General features: G+C 41.9%; 1 protein-coding gene across 1 annotated transcript; it reads left to right on the top strand.

Moving 5' to 3' along the window:
- Nucleotides 1-1,544: 1,544 nt before the first annotated feature.
- Nucleotides 1,545-15,239, top strand: LOC309705637 (myosin-4-like; the record flags this gene model as incomplete). Its single annotated transcript, XM_082531548.1, has 40 exons — nt 1,545-1,618; nt 1,720-1,929; nt 2,316-2,459; nt 3,636-3,792; nt 3,867-3,894; nt 3,990-4,098; nt 4,180-4,272; nt 4,360-4,423; nt 4,508-4,606; nt 4,685-4,788; nt 4,866-5,004; nt 5,090-5,208; nt 5,816-5,965; nt 6,052-6,222; nt 6,316-6,622; nt 6,707-6,783; nt 7,177-7,264; nt 7,346-7,463; nt 7,535-7,658; nt 7,743-7,879; nt 8,041-8,296; nt 8,376-8,618; nt 8,695-8,871; nt 8,946-9,091; nt 9,689-9,779; nt 10,683-11,072; nt 11,161-11,287; nt 11,370-11,488; nt 11,566-11,762; nt 11,826-12,009; nt 12,431-12,596; nt 12,681-12,805; nt 12,876-13,184; nt 13,267-13,470; nt 14,170-14,295; nt 14,368-14,538; nt 14,629-14,733; nt 14,825-14,920; nt 15,007-15,138; nt 15,219-15,239. Exons 2-40 carry the CDS (start codon nt 1,726-1,728, stop codon nt 15,237-15,239), a joined length of 5,817 nt encoding a protein of 1,938 aa, XP_082387674.1. The 5' UTR covers nt 1,545-1,618; nt 1,720-1,725.
- Nucleotides 15,240-15,885: the final 646 nt, after the last annotated feature.

Genomic DNA, 15,885 nt, shown 5'->3' with positions numbered 1-15,885 from the left:
GCTCTCGTCCACACTGAAGATCACCGAGCGTCCTCTCACATAAGCAACAATGCACTTCTCGCACCGGACTGTTTATTTTGGAGCGTTGCCAGGGCTCATTGTTAAAACAACAGTATCCTACTCAGGCTTTGATGGCCTTTATTTCCTCACCAGCTGCCTGCAATAATCCTCTAAAAGGAATATAATCAATCCGCTTCAAATCCACTTTTAAGGTTGTCTGCCTGCTCGTGTCCGGACATTAATCATCGCTTTCTGCTTTATCCACCAATATAGAAGTTTAAAACCCCTAAAACATGCTGGCTAATCAGGGGACACATTGAGCTTATTTCCCATGGAGATAGTATAAATAACCTGCAGCATGTCACCTCTGTAATGTAGGGGTTGAGCTTTTTTTGTTATGCAGGATTTGGATGAAAATTTGTGTTTATGATTGTTTATTTGGATGCATTAAACAGAAGAAGGCTTGACCAAAAGAACCACAGTTTACTTTGGATTGCAGTGTAGCCAGAAAATGTCTGAGTAAGTATATAACCTTTACAGTGTCCCAAAACAACGATTACAACATGGCATCAATACTGGCCAATGATGACATGACTTCAAATGGCTTTTCTGTCAGATTTTCTCTAAAATCAAGGGTCTTTTCTCAGTATTTACAAGTTCATTGAATACCTTTGTACTGGTTTTATGTATGCTTTTTTCATTTTATGGTTTTACTGTATTGTAATTAGGGAACTTAAGAGAGTACTCCTATGGCCTTCCCAGTTTAAATAATACTAATACTTTTAAATGGTGACTTTACAAATAATTTTTCTTGTAAACAAAATAAGGATAAAAAGGTCAAGGTTGACCGAATTACTTGTTTTTGGACCTTGTATGTTCATTCATACCACCATATTACTATTTTAGGAATTTTCTACAGTAGCTTTGCATGATTTACATTTTCATAGTTCAAAATAATCCTTCTTTGTCTTATTCATTCTTTCTTTTTTCTTTTTTTAGCTGATTTATCTCCTCTCCCTTTCAGACAATTTTCCTCTGACTGGTTGTCTCATGGTAACAAAGTGGGTGGGTGGGCGGAGCTTCAGTCCCTAAGAGCTCTCTCTTTGATCTGATATAAAACCAGAGCTACAATTTGTGTAAATACATGCCCAATACATTTGTGTTTTATTTCTGTTCCATCATGTTATTTTTTATTCAACTGTTTAATTGGTTAGTCCACTTTTCTTTTACTTTGCCAGCTTCACATGTGCCAAACTTACATTAAATATTCTATTTGTCCCAGTGTACTATTCTCCATTTGGGACATTTTAAGGTGTCTGGATCTAAATATAACTGTAGCTTGCACCTTGTGTTTAATCCATGATCCATCCTCATCCGCGATGGGCAGCAGGTTTGTGTAACTCTATCAGTGTATGCCCATGTAAAGGAAGAAGGCTTCACACCAAGGACAATGGTGTGATATAAAAAGGGACAGTGCCACTGGTAAAACCACAGGGTAACGATCCCATTTAACAGCTTCTGCGCTGGAGTTTTGGAAAAGCTGAGACACTTTGTTTGTGATCAGGTCCAAACGCAAACTGTTCAGTGTTTCTGTTCTTGTACTTGTGCAGCAAAGTGGGTGAGTATGATAATGTTCGGGATGCATTTTTTAAGTGTTATGTTGACATAATTTTTAATTCAAGAGACGATTGGTGTGTGTTTTTTAAATCTTTGATTTAGGAGAAAATGAGCACCGATGGGGAAATGACAATTTTTGGGGTGGCTGCCCAGTACCTGCGCAAGTCTGAGAAGGAGAGGACGGAGGCTCAGACACGGCCGTTTGACAGCAAGACGGCGTGCTTTGCGAGCGATGAGAAAGAGATGTATGTCAAGGCTGAGATCCAGGAAAGGGCAGACGGCAAAGTCAGTGTGAAGACGGCGGATGACAGAGTGGGTGGACTGAAGTGTTGCTCTAATAAACTGCTTTGGTGACAACTGAACACAGCCTGGGAAAAAAAGAGCTTTCTGTATATGAGATGTCTCACGAGGACATTATTCTTTCTAATATTTTAGAAGGATTTTATACAGCTGTCATAAAATCTGCAATAAAAAACCTCCTGAACTTTATTATTCTGGCTTTCAACTGAGACATTTAATCTTGCCTGAAGCCCTAAATGCTGCTTCAGTTTCCACAAAAGTAATAATTTGAATGAAAATGTGATTCCACATTATTAAAACGTGTAAAGGCAGTAATTATCCTGCAGGCATTTGGCCTTTGAAAGACCTTTTTCCCCCTTAACTTTGGGCATCGTGTTTCAATATTCATCTTTTTTCAGACTTTAGCTGTCAGAGAGGACCAAGTGTTTCCCATGAACCCCCCAAAGTTTGATAAGATTGAGGACATGGTGATGATGACACACCTCCACGAGCCTGCTGTGCTGTACAACCTCAAGGAGAGATATGCAGCTTGGATGATCTACGTAAGTCAAACATAAAATATGAAGCTGCGCGCAGAGTTAATTAAAACAGCGAGGCGTTAAAAATTGGAAACCAGATTTTCAGATTATTCAGAAGCTGCAGTGTGATTGTTTAGAAACAGATGACTTCACTCTGGGCTTCATAAGTTATATAAGTAAAAATGCAAACTTAAATTAGGAGTTACTGTCGTTTTTTATGAATTATTTTTGTAAAAAATACTAAAAGTTTTAATTTTATAACTAGGAATATACTTTACTTTATTAGAGTGGATCCATAATGTTAAAAATTTGCTAAAATCCAATTTGAGATTTTTTTTTTTTACATTAAAAAAAATACATTATACTTCATCTGTACTGTAAAAACCAAAAGTGTGAAATTGTCCATTTTCATACAGTATAACTAATTTGATAGTTGTGCCACAATTTTCATATTTATACAGTTTTTAGTATTTAGCTCCTTAGACGTGTGCACAATGAGAAATAAGTTTCACAGTCTATTTCTGAATAGATTCACCTCACACACACAGATACCTGTGAACTGGTGTTCAGCAACATAGTAAGAAAGTGCTAGAATTTTCTGTAAATGAAGCACTAACTTACTAGGCCTTTTAAAAACTCACAGCAAGATACATTCTCCAAAAGGTCCCATTCATTCACTCATTAGGAGGCCTAATCGATAGCAAATGGCTACAGGTACCTTTGTCGGCACACCTGTCAATCAAAGCAGCTGCAGGCCTAACTTTAAGCTTTATCAACATCTAAATGGATGAGCTATAAAAACAAATAAAACACAAAAATAAATAAATAAAAAGTACCCCTCAATAAAACTCTTTTAAAGCGGGAAACATATTTGAAACAAACTTTAAATCTTATGAAGTTTGGCATGTTAACATGACAGTCTGTGGGGACTTGAGTCTGTCTTGTGTGGAGATTAGAGGAACTGCAGTTTTGGGCACTTCTACATTGGCTCAATTTTCAGCCCCAGAAGAAAGGACAGAAAAATCCAAAACCAAGTTAATGAAATACTCTGTTTTAATGAAGCAGACTAATGTTCCACATGTGGTCAATATAACTTTTGCTGTGATGCAGATTTGAAGGCTGAATTACTTATGCAGCTGCAATGAGCCACCTGATGTTGCAATCGAAAACCTGAAAGCCTCTTCCGTGTTTCCCACGCAGACCTACTCTGGACTCTTCTGTGTGACTGTGAACCCTTACAAATGGCTGCCAGTCTACAACCCAGAGGTGGTCCAGGCCTACAGGGGAAAGAAAAGGATGGAAGTCCCCCCTCACATCTTCGCCCTGTCTGACAACGCCTATCAGTTCATGCTCACAGGTGCCAAAGCAGAAACGTCTCTGCAAAAGGAATCTTTACATTTTTTGTCTAACTTCCATTTCTTCTGTCCTCAGACCTTGAAAATCAGTCTATACTAATCACGTAAGTTTAACAGAGACTGTTTCTCTTCACGAGGACTTTGCATCGAATGACTCGTAGGGTGAAATGTTGGCTTTTTCATTTCTTTTGTTCCTCAGTGGAGAATCTGGTGCAGGAATGACTGTCAACACCAAGCGTGTCATTCAGTACTTTGCAACAATTGCAGTGTCTTCAGACAAGAAAAAAGAGGCAATTAACAAAATGAAGGTAAGTTCATCAGCAGTCAGTCAGTCAGTGTTTCAGAGTGCAGTGGGCATCAGATTTACGTGAAGGTCCGCTCTTCATCAGGGGACTCTGGAGGATCAGATCATCCAGGCCAACCCTCTGCTGGAAGCTTTTGGGAATGCTAAGACTGTGAGGAATGACAACTCATCTCGCTTTGTGAGTGAGCCTCAGGGACTTTACACTTTGATTTAATTTCCCAGATGGTTGTGAGAAATGAGATGCCCCGTTTTTTGTGTTGAACAGGGTAAATTCATCCGAATCCACTTTGGTGCGACTGGTAAACTGGCATCTGCAGATATTGAGACGTGTAGGTTTATACTCACTAACTTTGGATAAAGAATGAGGTAAATTATCTTTCCACAAAGAGTAAAATGTTTTTTCTTTCTGAAAGATCTGCTGGAGAAGTCGAGGGTGACATTTCAGCTGCGGGCTGAGAGAAGCTACCACATCTTTTATCAGCTTACCTGCAACAAGAAGCCTGAACTGATAGGTGAGCTGATGAATTGTTTTTGAACTACTTTGATGCTCTCAATGCTCATTTGCATAAACCTCATTTCTTTCCCTTCAGATCTACTTCTCATCACCACCAACCCCTACGACTTTGCCTTCATCAGTCAGGGAGAAATCAGTGTGAAAAGCATCAATGACGCTGAAGAGCTAATGGCTACAGACGTGAGTGGACTCAGATCTCGCTGAGCTGAGTTACTGCTCATTCAAATCTGACTTGGCCTCTTTTATTTTAAATACAGGAAGCTTTTGATGTTCTGGGCTTCTCCTCTGAAGAGAAAGCATCCATCTATAAGCTCACTGGCGCTGTGATGCATTATGGGAACATGAAGTTCAAGCAGAAACAGCGGGAGGAGCAGGCTGAGCCAGAGGGCACTGAAGGTGAGGGCGATACAAACAAATAAACAAACAAAAGAAAGAGCTATGAATGAGGTCACATATCTATATTCTTCTGTTTTCCCTGCAGTGGCTGATAAAGCAGCGTATCTGATGGGCCTGAACTCGGCAGATCTGCTGAAAAGCCTCTGCTATCCCAGAGTGAAGGTTGGAAATGAGTACGTCACCAAAGGGCAAAATGTTCAGCAGGTAAGCTCAGAATCTAAAAGCGTTTCATCCTGATAACAGCTCAGTCACACCAGAGTAAAAACAAGATGGAAACCTCTTTGCAACTATGTAAAAAAATCAGCAGTTGCTACGGTGATTGATTTCCTTTTTTCTGAATTTGCCAAACATTTGTTTGGCCAACATCCTCAGTCTCTTGGCATCCAGAGGTTGCAATTGCACAAGTCGCCTGTAGGGAAGCAACCTGTCTCCAAACAACAGCAATCTAACTCAGACTGACTGAATGACATTTAACAGATTGGCGAATGTTTAGAATTGTAAACGCAGCCAGATTGGCAGCACTTTGTGATCAATATGTGCTGATGAGCATTTCATGGCCCCCCTCCATTGTTTTCCCTGGAGTGACTGTAACATAAGCAGCCTACACACTCCGAGATTCTGAAGTGTGACGCTGAACGAACTAACTTTGATAGGACATCAAACATGATGCATGCAGTCTGTACAACAATATTACTGAAATGAGGCCAAGATGCGAGGCTATCTATCTATCCCGTTATGCTGCATCCTCCTCAGCTTAGTCTTAGATGTCTTTTGTGCAGCACTGTATGAAGATAATTCACCATCTTTCCAGGTGTACAACTCTATTGGCGCCCTTGCAAAATCAGTCTACGAGAAGATGTTTTTTTGGATGGTCGCAAAAATCAACCAGCAGCTCGATACGAAGCAATCCAGACAACATTTCATTGGAGTTCTCGATATCGCCGGCTTCGAGATCTTTGATGTGGGTGTTTAAAATATATCTGTACATTCCTCACAATCTCACAGAAATTTGTTTATTTACTTGAATAACATATTTTATGTGTTTAGCACAACAGCATGGAGCAGCTCTGCATTAACTTCACCAACGAGAAGCTGCAACAGTTTTTCAACCATCACATGTTTGTGCTGGAACAAGAAGAATACAAAAAAGAAGGGATTGACTGGGAGTTCATTGACTTTGGTATGGACCTGGCAGCCTGCATTGAGCTCATTGAAAAGGTATTATATGCAGTATGATTTAAAAAATAAGAAACATGAAACTTAATGTTTCAAATACGAGAATGTTATTAACAAGAATTTTGGGTTTCCAAGCCAATGGGCATCTTCTCCATCCTTGAGGAAGAGTGCATGTTCCCAAAATCAACAGAGACGTCTTTCAAGAACAAACTCTATGACCAACATCTTGGCAAGAACAACTGCTTCTTGAAGCCCAAACCAGTCAAAGGGAAGCCCGAAGCCCACTTCACGTTGGTGCACTACGCCGGCACCGTGGACTACAACATCACCGGGTGGCTCGAGAAGAACAAAGACCCGCTCAATGAGTCGGTGGTGCAACTTTACCAGAAGTCATCAGTCAAAATACTGGCCATGCTGTACGCGCACTACTCTGGATCAGACGGTAAGTATGCCTTTTTTCCACTAGCGCTCGATTGTTTATTAACATGATACGGTCGTGTTATGTTTTAAACTGTCATTGATGCAGAGACAGCTGCAGGAGGAGCCAAAAAGGGATCCAAGAAGAAGGGGGCATCTTTCCAGACTGTGTCGGCTTTGTTCAGGGTAACATAAAATTTACCAGTGGTTTCTAGGGTGTGCATCAATTAGAAATCATCCTGGAAATCAGTTTAAATAAGTAAAGATTGTATTTTTTAATATTCTATTAAAAAATAAATGGTAACACCAAAACCCATCGTTTTCTTCACAAATTGTTTGGGGGGGGGGAATTAAGCTTGTGGTGTAGTTTCCTTCGTCCGTATTTTTAATGCTTGCCCCAGATTTGCTCAAGGTTAACAAATTAAGCCTTGCAGTGCCTCCTAGAAAACCTTTTTTATGGGTAATCTTAAATATTGCTAAGCAACTGCTAGTCATGAGCATAACAAAAAAGTATTCCTGAGTTTGAAAAGAAGTCAAAACTATTAGAACAAAACTTCTACACGTGTGGATTTTCTGCAGGAGAATCTTGGGAAGCTTATGACCAATCTGAGAACCACTCACCCTCACTTTGTGCGCTGCTTGATACCAAACGAGACCAAAACACCAGGTAGTTTTTAATAATCCACTTATTCTGACATTTATATAACCACAGTAATGCAACTAAAATAATTACTGCCTTCAATAACAGGCATAATGGAGAACGGCCTCGTTATCCACCAGTTACGATGCAACGGCGTGCTGGAAGGCATCCGGATCTGCAGGAAAGGCTTTCCCAGCAGAATCCTCTATGGTGACTTCAAGCAGAGGTAAACACTCAAAGCTTTTGAATATTTCATACCTTTTGCTCTTATACTCAGATTTATCATTTCTCCGACAGGTACAGGATTCTTAACGCGAGCGCAGTTCCAGAGGGACAATTCATGGATAACAAAAAAGCTGCGGAGAAGCTCCTTGGCTCAATCGACGTGGATCACACGCAGTACAAGTTTGGACACACTAAGGTTTTTAGTTGTTAACATATAACAAGGGTTAAATGGTAAAGAAGAGCAATGAGAAGTGAGAGTGGTAATGACCTTTCATTTCAGGTGTTTTTTAAAGCCGGCCTGCTCGGCGCCTTGGAGGAGATGAGAGATGAGCGACTGGCACAGGTCGTGATGTCCACTCAGGCTCTGTGTCGCCGATACCTCGTCCGGCTAGAGTATCAGAAGATGATGGCCAGAAAGTAAAGATGCATACTGCATTCATGTGTGGTGGACTAAAAACAAAGAAAGAGAAAATCATACATTAACTCTTATAGGCTGTGCCAACAGGCCCTGCATGCTTTATAGCTCCATCACAGCTAAAACCTGCATCTTAAATGAAATGAAATTTCTACTTTGACAGGGACGCAATCTACACCATCCAGTATAACTTCCGTTCCTTCATGAATGTAAAGCACTGGCCGTGGATGAAGCTGTACTTTAAGCTGAAACCTCTTCTGAAGAGTGCTGAGGCTGAGAAGGAAATGGCCCAAATGAAGGTGGACTTTGGAAAACTCAAGGAAGATCTGTCCAAATCAGAAACCCGTCGGCGGGAGCTGGAAGAGAAAATGGTCTCCATCGTACAAGAGAAGAACGATCTGTTGCTTCAAGTCCAGGCCGTAAGTTAAGAACCACTTATTGTCCACGTGGGTGCTGCGACTTTTGAGAAATAATGTTAGCCCACAATCTTGATATCAGGAGGCTGACAACCTGCTGGATGCAGAGGAGAGGTGCGAAGGACTCATCAAAAGCAAGATCCAGCTGGAAGCCAAACTCAAGGAGGTGACCGAGAGACTTGAAGATGAGGAGGAGATCAACGCTGAGCTGACCGCCAAGAAGAGGAAGCTCGAAGACGAGTGCTCTGAACTGAAGAAGGACATCGACGACTTGGAGTTGACCTTAGCTAAAGTGGAGAAGGAAAAACATGCAGTAGAAAACAAGGTGAGTCTCCAATCAACTGCTGTATCATCTCAGTAGAGGAGAATTGTTATATCTTCCTTCTTAATCATCGCTGTAGGTAAAAAACCTAGTAGAAGAAATCATGAGCCAAGATGAAAACATCACCAAACTGTCCAAAGAGAAGAAAGCCCTGCAGGAGGCTCATCAGCAAACACTGGACGACCTGCAGTCCGAGGAAGACAAAGTAAACGCGCTTACCAAAGCCAAGACCAAACTGGAGCAGCAGGCGGATGATGTGAGTTATCCTGCATGCAGAAGTACTGAAGTGTACAGCTGCTGTTAAGATGTGTAAGATGGCTTTATCTTTAGCTGGAAGGTTCACTGGAGCAAGAGAAGAAGGTCCGTATGGATCTGGAAAGAGCCAAGAGGAAGCTGGAGGGTGACCTGAAACTTGCTCAGGAGTCAATCATGGATCTGGAGAATGACAAGCAACAGCTGGAAGAAAAGCTGAAAAAGTAAGGACTCAATGTTTTGGTGCTGAAAAGAGTGTTTAAAAATGTTATTTTCTTTATACATATAGGAAACTGAGTTTGTAAGATAGTTAACAGTTTATGGGCAAACAAAGTTTTGAAGCCAGGAAAGGTGTTAGCTGTGAATGGAGGGGCTGTGAGTCACAAACCCACAAAGAATTAATCTGTAGTTTCCCTCTGTGCAAAGTTTTATCATCTCCCGGCTCACTGTTTTGGTTTCTGTTTGACATTCATGCTCCAAACATAAGAGACCAAAAGGACCAGAGCTGGTGGAGATGATAAAGTTTGTACACAGGCAGCTTTATGCAAACATATTCTTCAAACCAGCTCTTTAATCTCACTGCTTACAGCTTGTTGCACTATTTAATGTGTGTTATATATTCATTTATGTGGCACTGTGCACTCACTGGTTACTTTATTAGGTTGCTTGCTAGTACTGGGTTGGAGCCCTTTTTATCCTTGAACATGGTCAACTTGAAATAATGACAGATCCCTCAGAGTAACATATTTCTTTTTAACCCTTCAGGCTTCAAAAATAACAATTTTCAAGCATTCAGCAAGTTTTCCTTTTTTTTTTTACAGGAAAGACTTTGAGTTGTCACAACTGCAGTCAAAGATAGAAGACGAACAAGCACTCAGTGGTCAGCTGCAGAAGAAAATCAAAGAGCTCCATGTGAGAATTGTTTTGAATTACCTGAGCTGGTGTCCACTTCAGGATTTACATTATTGGCAGATAATATAATGATGCAGATGAGAAAGGTTCATCGACTGTATATCTACTTATTCTGCTTTGAGTAGAAACACAACATAACAGATACAGTACATTTTATCTCCATCACTGCAACGTCACTAATATGAAGCTGATTCTGTGCTTTTCTGTAGCGGTTTTCAACAATAGCACTCAACTGATTTCCGATGATGTCCAAAACATTATGGCCAATAACATTTCCTTAGACTGGAGCGCCTATAGCCTGTACACAAAAGATGGACACTGGCTGTAGCATCACTGGACATTGCATCCTGATAGTGACACTAACTGGGATCATAGTTTACAAAATAAACGTCTTGTGTTCAATAAGACCTAAAACTAGTGATTGAAACTTTAAAATAATCAGGAAAGTGTTTACTGAGGTCATAGATTGTAAATAAAATAGGCAGGAAGGCAGAAAATGAAAATAAGTCAGGTTTAAACCTCTGCAAGCGAATAAATAAAGAAGGCTCCACAAGACTGACATCAGTGGCTACACGAGGGGCCGTATCCCAAAAAATCTGACAAAGACATGACTTCAATTTCATCTGTGTAATGTTTCATTATCAAAACTGGCAAAATGTGAGCTGGTTTTAACAAAAGCAACAAGAAGAACTGGTGAAAAAGGAGGTACAAGTTGCTCTGACCCACTTTTCTAAACTTTTGGTCTTAAGAAAAGTGGGTCAACTAAAATGTTAGCCACATGAACTGGATGTCTCACGTGTCCCAGGTTAAAAAATACCACACATGTACTAAAAGCTTTCAATTTAAATGGTGCAACCATTTTTAAATAACAAATAAAATTCCTGAATCACATTTGCAACTCAGGCCCGAATTGAGGAGCTGGAGGAGGAAATCGAGGCCGAGCGTTCGGCTCGAGCCAAAGTGGAGAAGCAGAGGTCTGATCTGTCCAGGGAACTCGAGGAGATCAGCGAGAGGCTGGAGGAGGCCGGAGGAGCCTCCGCCGCTCAGGTGGAGATGAACAAGAAGCGTGAAGCTGAGTTCCTCAAACTTCGCAGGGAGCTGGAGGAGTGCATGCTGCAGCATGACGCTACCTCTGCTGCTCTGCGCAAGAAACACGCAGACAGTGTGGCCGAAATGGGAGAACAGCTGGATAACGTGCAGAGAGTCCGGCAGAAGCTGGAGAAGGAGAAGAGTGAGTTAAGGCTGGAGTTGGATGACATGTCGAGCAATATGGAATCCGTGGCCAAAACAAAGGTTGGTCATTAAACTTGTCTTTGTCTTTACGCTCCCTTCAATGTAAAAACATTACAAGGTTTATGTTTTTGCTGTCTTAAATTTGAAGATCAATTTAGAGAAAATGTGCCGATCACTTGAAGATCAACTGAACGAGGTGAAAACCAAAGAGGAGGAGCATCTGAGGCTCATTAATGACCTTTCAAGCCAGAAAGCTCGGCTTCAGACAGAAAACGGTAAGGAGTAAAGTAAACAAGCTGGAAGTCAAATAAAGTCACAGATACACCTGCTTTAATTCTCTTTACACCTCCCATCCAGCTGAGATGTCTCGGCAGCTGGAAGAAAAGGAGTCCCTGATGTCACAGTTAACCCGCGGTAAGCAAGCCTTCATTCAGCAGATCGAGGAGCTGAACCGGCTTCACGAGGAGGAGGTGAAGGTAAGCTGTGCCGAAACACACTAGCCTGAATGTTTGGCAGTTTAGTGTGTTCATGGTGTCGCTTTCATTCTGCTCAGGCTAAAAACGCCTTAGCTCACAGTTTGCAGTCATCACGTCATGACTGCGAGCTGCTAAGGGAGCAGTACGAGGAGGAGCAGGAGGCCAAAGCCGAGCTGCACCGCTGTCTGTCCAAGGCGAACAGCGAGGTGGCTCAATGGAGAACCAAATACGAGACAGACGCCATCCAACGAACCGAAGAGCTCGAGGAGGCAAAGTAAGAACAGTCTTCATTTCACTTTAAATGTTGTGCTAATGATGACCCGAATTTCTCCTACAGGAAGAAGTTAGCCTTCCGTCTGCAGGATGCAGAAGAAGCTGTGGAGGCCGTTAACTCCAAGTGTTCCTCTCTCGAGAAGACGAAGCAGCGGCTGCAGGGAGAGGTGGAGGACCTAATGATGGATGTGGAGAGGTCTAATGCTGCTGCTGCCACTTTGGACAAGAAGCAGAGAAACTTTGACAAGGTTTGGTTTTCATGAGATATCCTAAAATTGCTGATGTGACTGATGCATTCGTTAAGAGGTTCAGTAAGAAGAATATCCTGCAGGAGGAAGGTAGAGTGGAACAGGTGAGAATTACTTTAATAGTGGTCAACACTCCCAAACCTCTCTTTACGCAGCTGTTAATAAGACAAAACTCGTAGGATAATTAAAGTACTGACTTCAGTTCAAGCCATAACTATTTGTCAGCAATCTGCTAACACTGTTCAGTTGTTTAGCAGCATTATAGAGGATATCTGGTGCCAAAGACCCAAAGGAAGGATAAAGATTGTATGATGCCTGATGTCTTGTTGAGCGTCCATATGCAAGCAGCATCATGTTTTGACAATAAAGTGATATATTTATCTGAAACCATTTACTGATATGTGAGCCTTTTATTGTAAAGGTTGTTGCTGAGTGGAAGCAGAAATACGAGGAGGGTCAAGCAGAGCTGGAGTCAGCTCTAAAAGATGTTCGCTCTTTGGGCACGGAGAACTTCAAGATGAAGAATGCCTTTGAGGAATGCCTGGAACAAGTGGAGACACTCAAACGGGAAAATAAAAATCTGCAGCGTATGTCAAGGTCCCCCTTTTTATAAAAATCTCTAATAATGCAGCAAAATGTCGATCGTTATCATGATTTCCTTCTCCCTGCAGAGGAAATCATGGATCTCACGGAGCAGCTGGGAGAGATGGGGAAAACCATCCACGAGCTCGAGAAAGCAAAGAAACAGGCTGAGCAGGAGAAGTTAGAGGCTCAGACGGCTCTGGAGGAGGCAGAAGTGAGTAGAAGAACAATATTTAAACAAACTCTGCTGTCTCTGGGTATTATTACTGCATGTCCTTGTTCAGGGCTCACTGGAGCACGAGGAATCCAAGATCCTTCGAGTCCAGCTGGAGCTAAACCAGGTGAAGTCTGAGGTGGACAAGAAGCTAGCTGAGAGGGACGAGGAGATCGAACAGCTGAAGAGGAACAGCCAAAGAATCATCGACACAATGCAAACCAATCTGGATGCTGAGGTCCGGAGCAGGAACGACGCCCTCAGAGTGAAGAAGAAGATGGAGGGAGACCTGAACGAGATGGAGGTCCAGCTGAGCCACGCTAACAGGCAGGCGGCCGAGGCCCAGAAACAGCTGAGGAACATTCAAGTTCAGCTCAAGGTGGGCCGCGTGTAGACAGCGAGAAGAGTTTGTTATTACCTCAGCTTAAGAACATGCTTCTATTTATAACATTTCTGTTTAGGAGGTCCAGATTCAACTCGATGACGCCCTGAGAAACACCGATGACATGAAAGAGCAGGTGGCCATGTCGGAGCGCAGGAGCAACCTCGTGCAGGCTGAAATGGAGGAGATCCGAGCAGCTCTGGAACAGACCGAGAGAAGCCGCAAGCTAGCGGAGCAGGAGCTGCTGGATGCCAGCGAGAGAGTTCAGCTGCTACACTCACAGGTTCAGATCCACCAGTTTTACATGTGCACACATTTTTTTATTAGCAATAGATGGCACGACCACAACGGACAGCTATTGACCATGAGTTGGTGGTAGGGTTGAGAAATGTTGGGGGGTCAGGCCAGAACTGGGGTTATATTTATGAAGAATGTGCAATCAGATGTGCCTCTCGCCCTATGACAGCTGGAATAGGCTCCAGCGCCCCCCGCGACCCTGAAAAGGATAAGCGGAAGCGAATGGATGGATGGTGCAATCAGATGAAAGGCATCCTGCAGACTAAATGATTCAGTAAATGATATTAAATGATCAGGCTGCTCTCCCTGAGGTGAGATCAGTGAAACCTGCAACCTGCAAATAATTTATCTAATTTAGCGAATCGATGTCAGGTCATAAATTTGTTGACGAAAATCTGTGTCAGTGTCTGTCAGTAATGGGTACAAACCTCAGAAGTATTCCAGTTCTTTGTTTTTTCTTACTTATAAGTTTCAATAGATTTAGTAGAACAAATAAAAATATATTTGGCAAACTTTTCAAACCAGATTTTTAATTTTCTCAGAATTTTCTCAGATCGCAGCAGTCGTAGCTCTACAGTTAGAATCCACTTTTTCTCTGAAACAACATCTATTTAAATATTTGAAGGTATCACGACTCATCATCATTATTTGTCCCTCTTATGTTAATTCAAATCCTCGCCTGCAGAACACCAGCCTGCTCAACAGTCGGAAGAAGCTGGAGGCGGATCTGTCTCAGATTCAGAGTGAGATGGATGATAGTGTCCAAGCAGCCAGGAACGCTGAAGAGAAAGCCAAGAAAGCCATCACTGATGTAAGTCGATTTTTCTCAGTGTAAGCCTAAAAGATGCAGCAGTATGCTAGCCATTTTATTACTTTTTTTCAGGCGGCCATGATGGCGGAGGAGTTGAAGAAAGAGCAGGACACCAGCGCTCATCTGGAGAGGATGAAGAAGAACCTGGAGGCGACTGTCAAAGACCTGCAGCAGCGCCTCGATGAGGCCGAGAACCTGGCCATGAAAGGCGGAAAGAAGCAACTCCAAAAACTGGAAGCCAGGGTAATCTGACCAAATAACATCTTTCATCAGCTTTAGGAACAGGAGGGTGTTGCTCAAAAACACAGGAGACTGATGACCAAACATTTCCAGGTGCGAGAACTCGAGAACGAGCTTGAAGCGGAGCAGAGACATGGCTCAGAGTCTGTGAAAGGTGTGCGCAAACTCGAGCGCAGGATTAAGGAGCTCACCTATCAGGTAGAAAAAACCCTGTTCACTTTCACAATGCAAGGTTTTTACAAATGTTTCAAAAAATGGAGATCGTTTCTTTTCTGTCACCAAAAACTAGTCCGAGGAGGACAAGAAGAACATGATGAGACTGCAGGAGCTGGTAGACAAACTCCAGCTGAAGGTGAAAGCGTACAAGAGGCAGGCTGAGGAAGCTGTGAGTGTTTTTTCTGTCAAACATGTTGTAGTTAGATGTTTGGAGAATTTGATTTAGTTTTTTTTTTTTTTTTTGGTTGTTAACAGGAAGAGCAAGCCAACACTTACCTGACTAAGTTGAGGAAGGTGCAGCATGAGCTGGAGGAGGCCGAAGAGCGAGCCGACATCGCTGAGTCCCAGATCAACAAGATGAAAGTGAAGAATCGAGACACGAGCAAGGTGATCGAATCAGCCAAAGCTAATGCACCTTAAACTCACTGTAATAAGCGCTAATGACTTCTTGTTCTTCTCATTTTCAGGTAAAAGATAGCGGGGAGTAGCGGCGATTAAAGGGCATTAAGATGATATCGAAAGCTGAGTCTCTGAAACTCATTTGAGCTCATTTACAACATATTCTTAATCAAACGTGTGTTTTTCTTCCATTTAAAGCCACTGTGGGTATAATTTATGTAACTTAATTCTCAGATAAAGACCTAAAATTGGTGGAGAACAAAATCAGAGATAAAAAGATGAAGCGGTGCTCAGTTACAGAGCAGTACTGCCATGATAACGTTGATCTGGACGCTGTAAAATGAGCAGCAGCATCCTGCCAGCGGCTGATATTTTAATAACTGAAAAATAAAAATTCTGTCTTTGGCTTCCTCCCACAGTCCAAAGACACATTTAGTAAGGTTAGGTTAACAAATCTTCACATCATACACACAGTGACTTTAAACCTTAAGCGAGGCAGTTATCTTCTGTATTTGCTTAAATGTATTTGTGTTGTGTTATTGAATGTGTGTTGCCTCAATTATAATAAAATCCTTAATCTTAAAAAAAAGTGTCCATTAATACAAATGGCTATTGATGCATATGGAATAAAAACTGAGACCTTGTGATTGAATGAGTCGGAGCAAACATGAGACAAAGTAGGTTTGATTTTAAAATTGTTTAATGCTGCTCTAAAACTGAAGACAGACAAAAGGT

Source organism: Aulonocara stuartgranti (assembly GCF_965226115.1).
Source record: "Aulonocara stuartgranti genome assembly, chromosome: 4".
Taxonomy (NCBI): domain Eukaryota; kingdom Metazoa; phylum Chordata; class Actinopteri; order Cichliformes; family Cichlidae; genus Aulonocara; species Aulonocara stuartgranti.
Note: the sequence above shows the minus strand (reverse complement) of the source record. Positions and strands in the feature narration are given on the sequence as shown.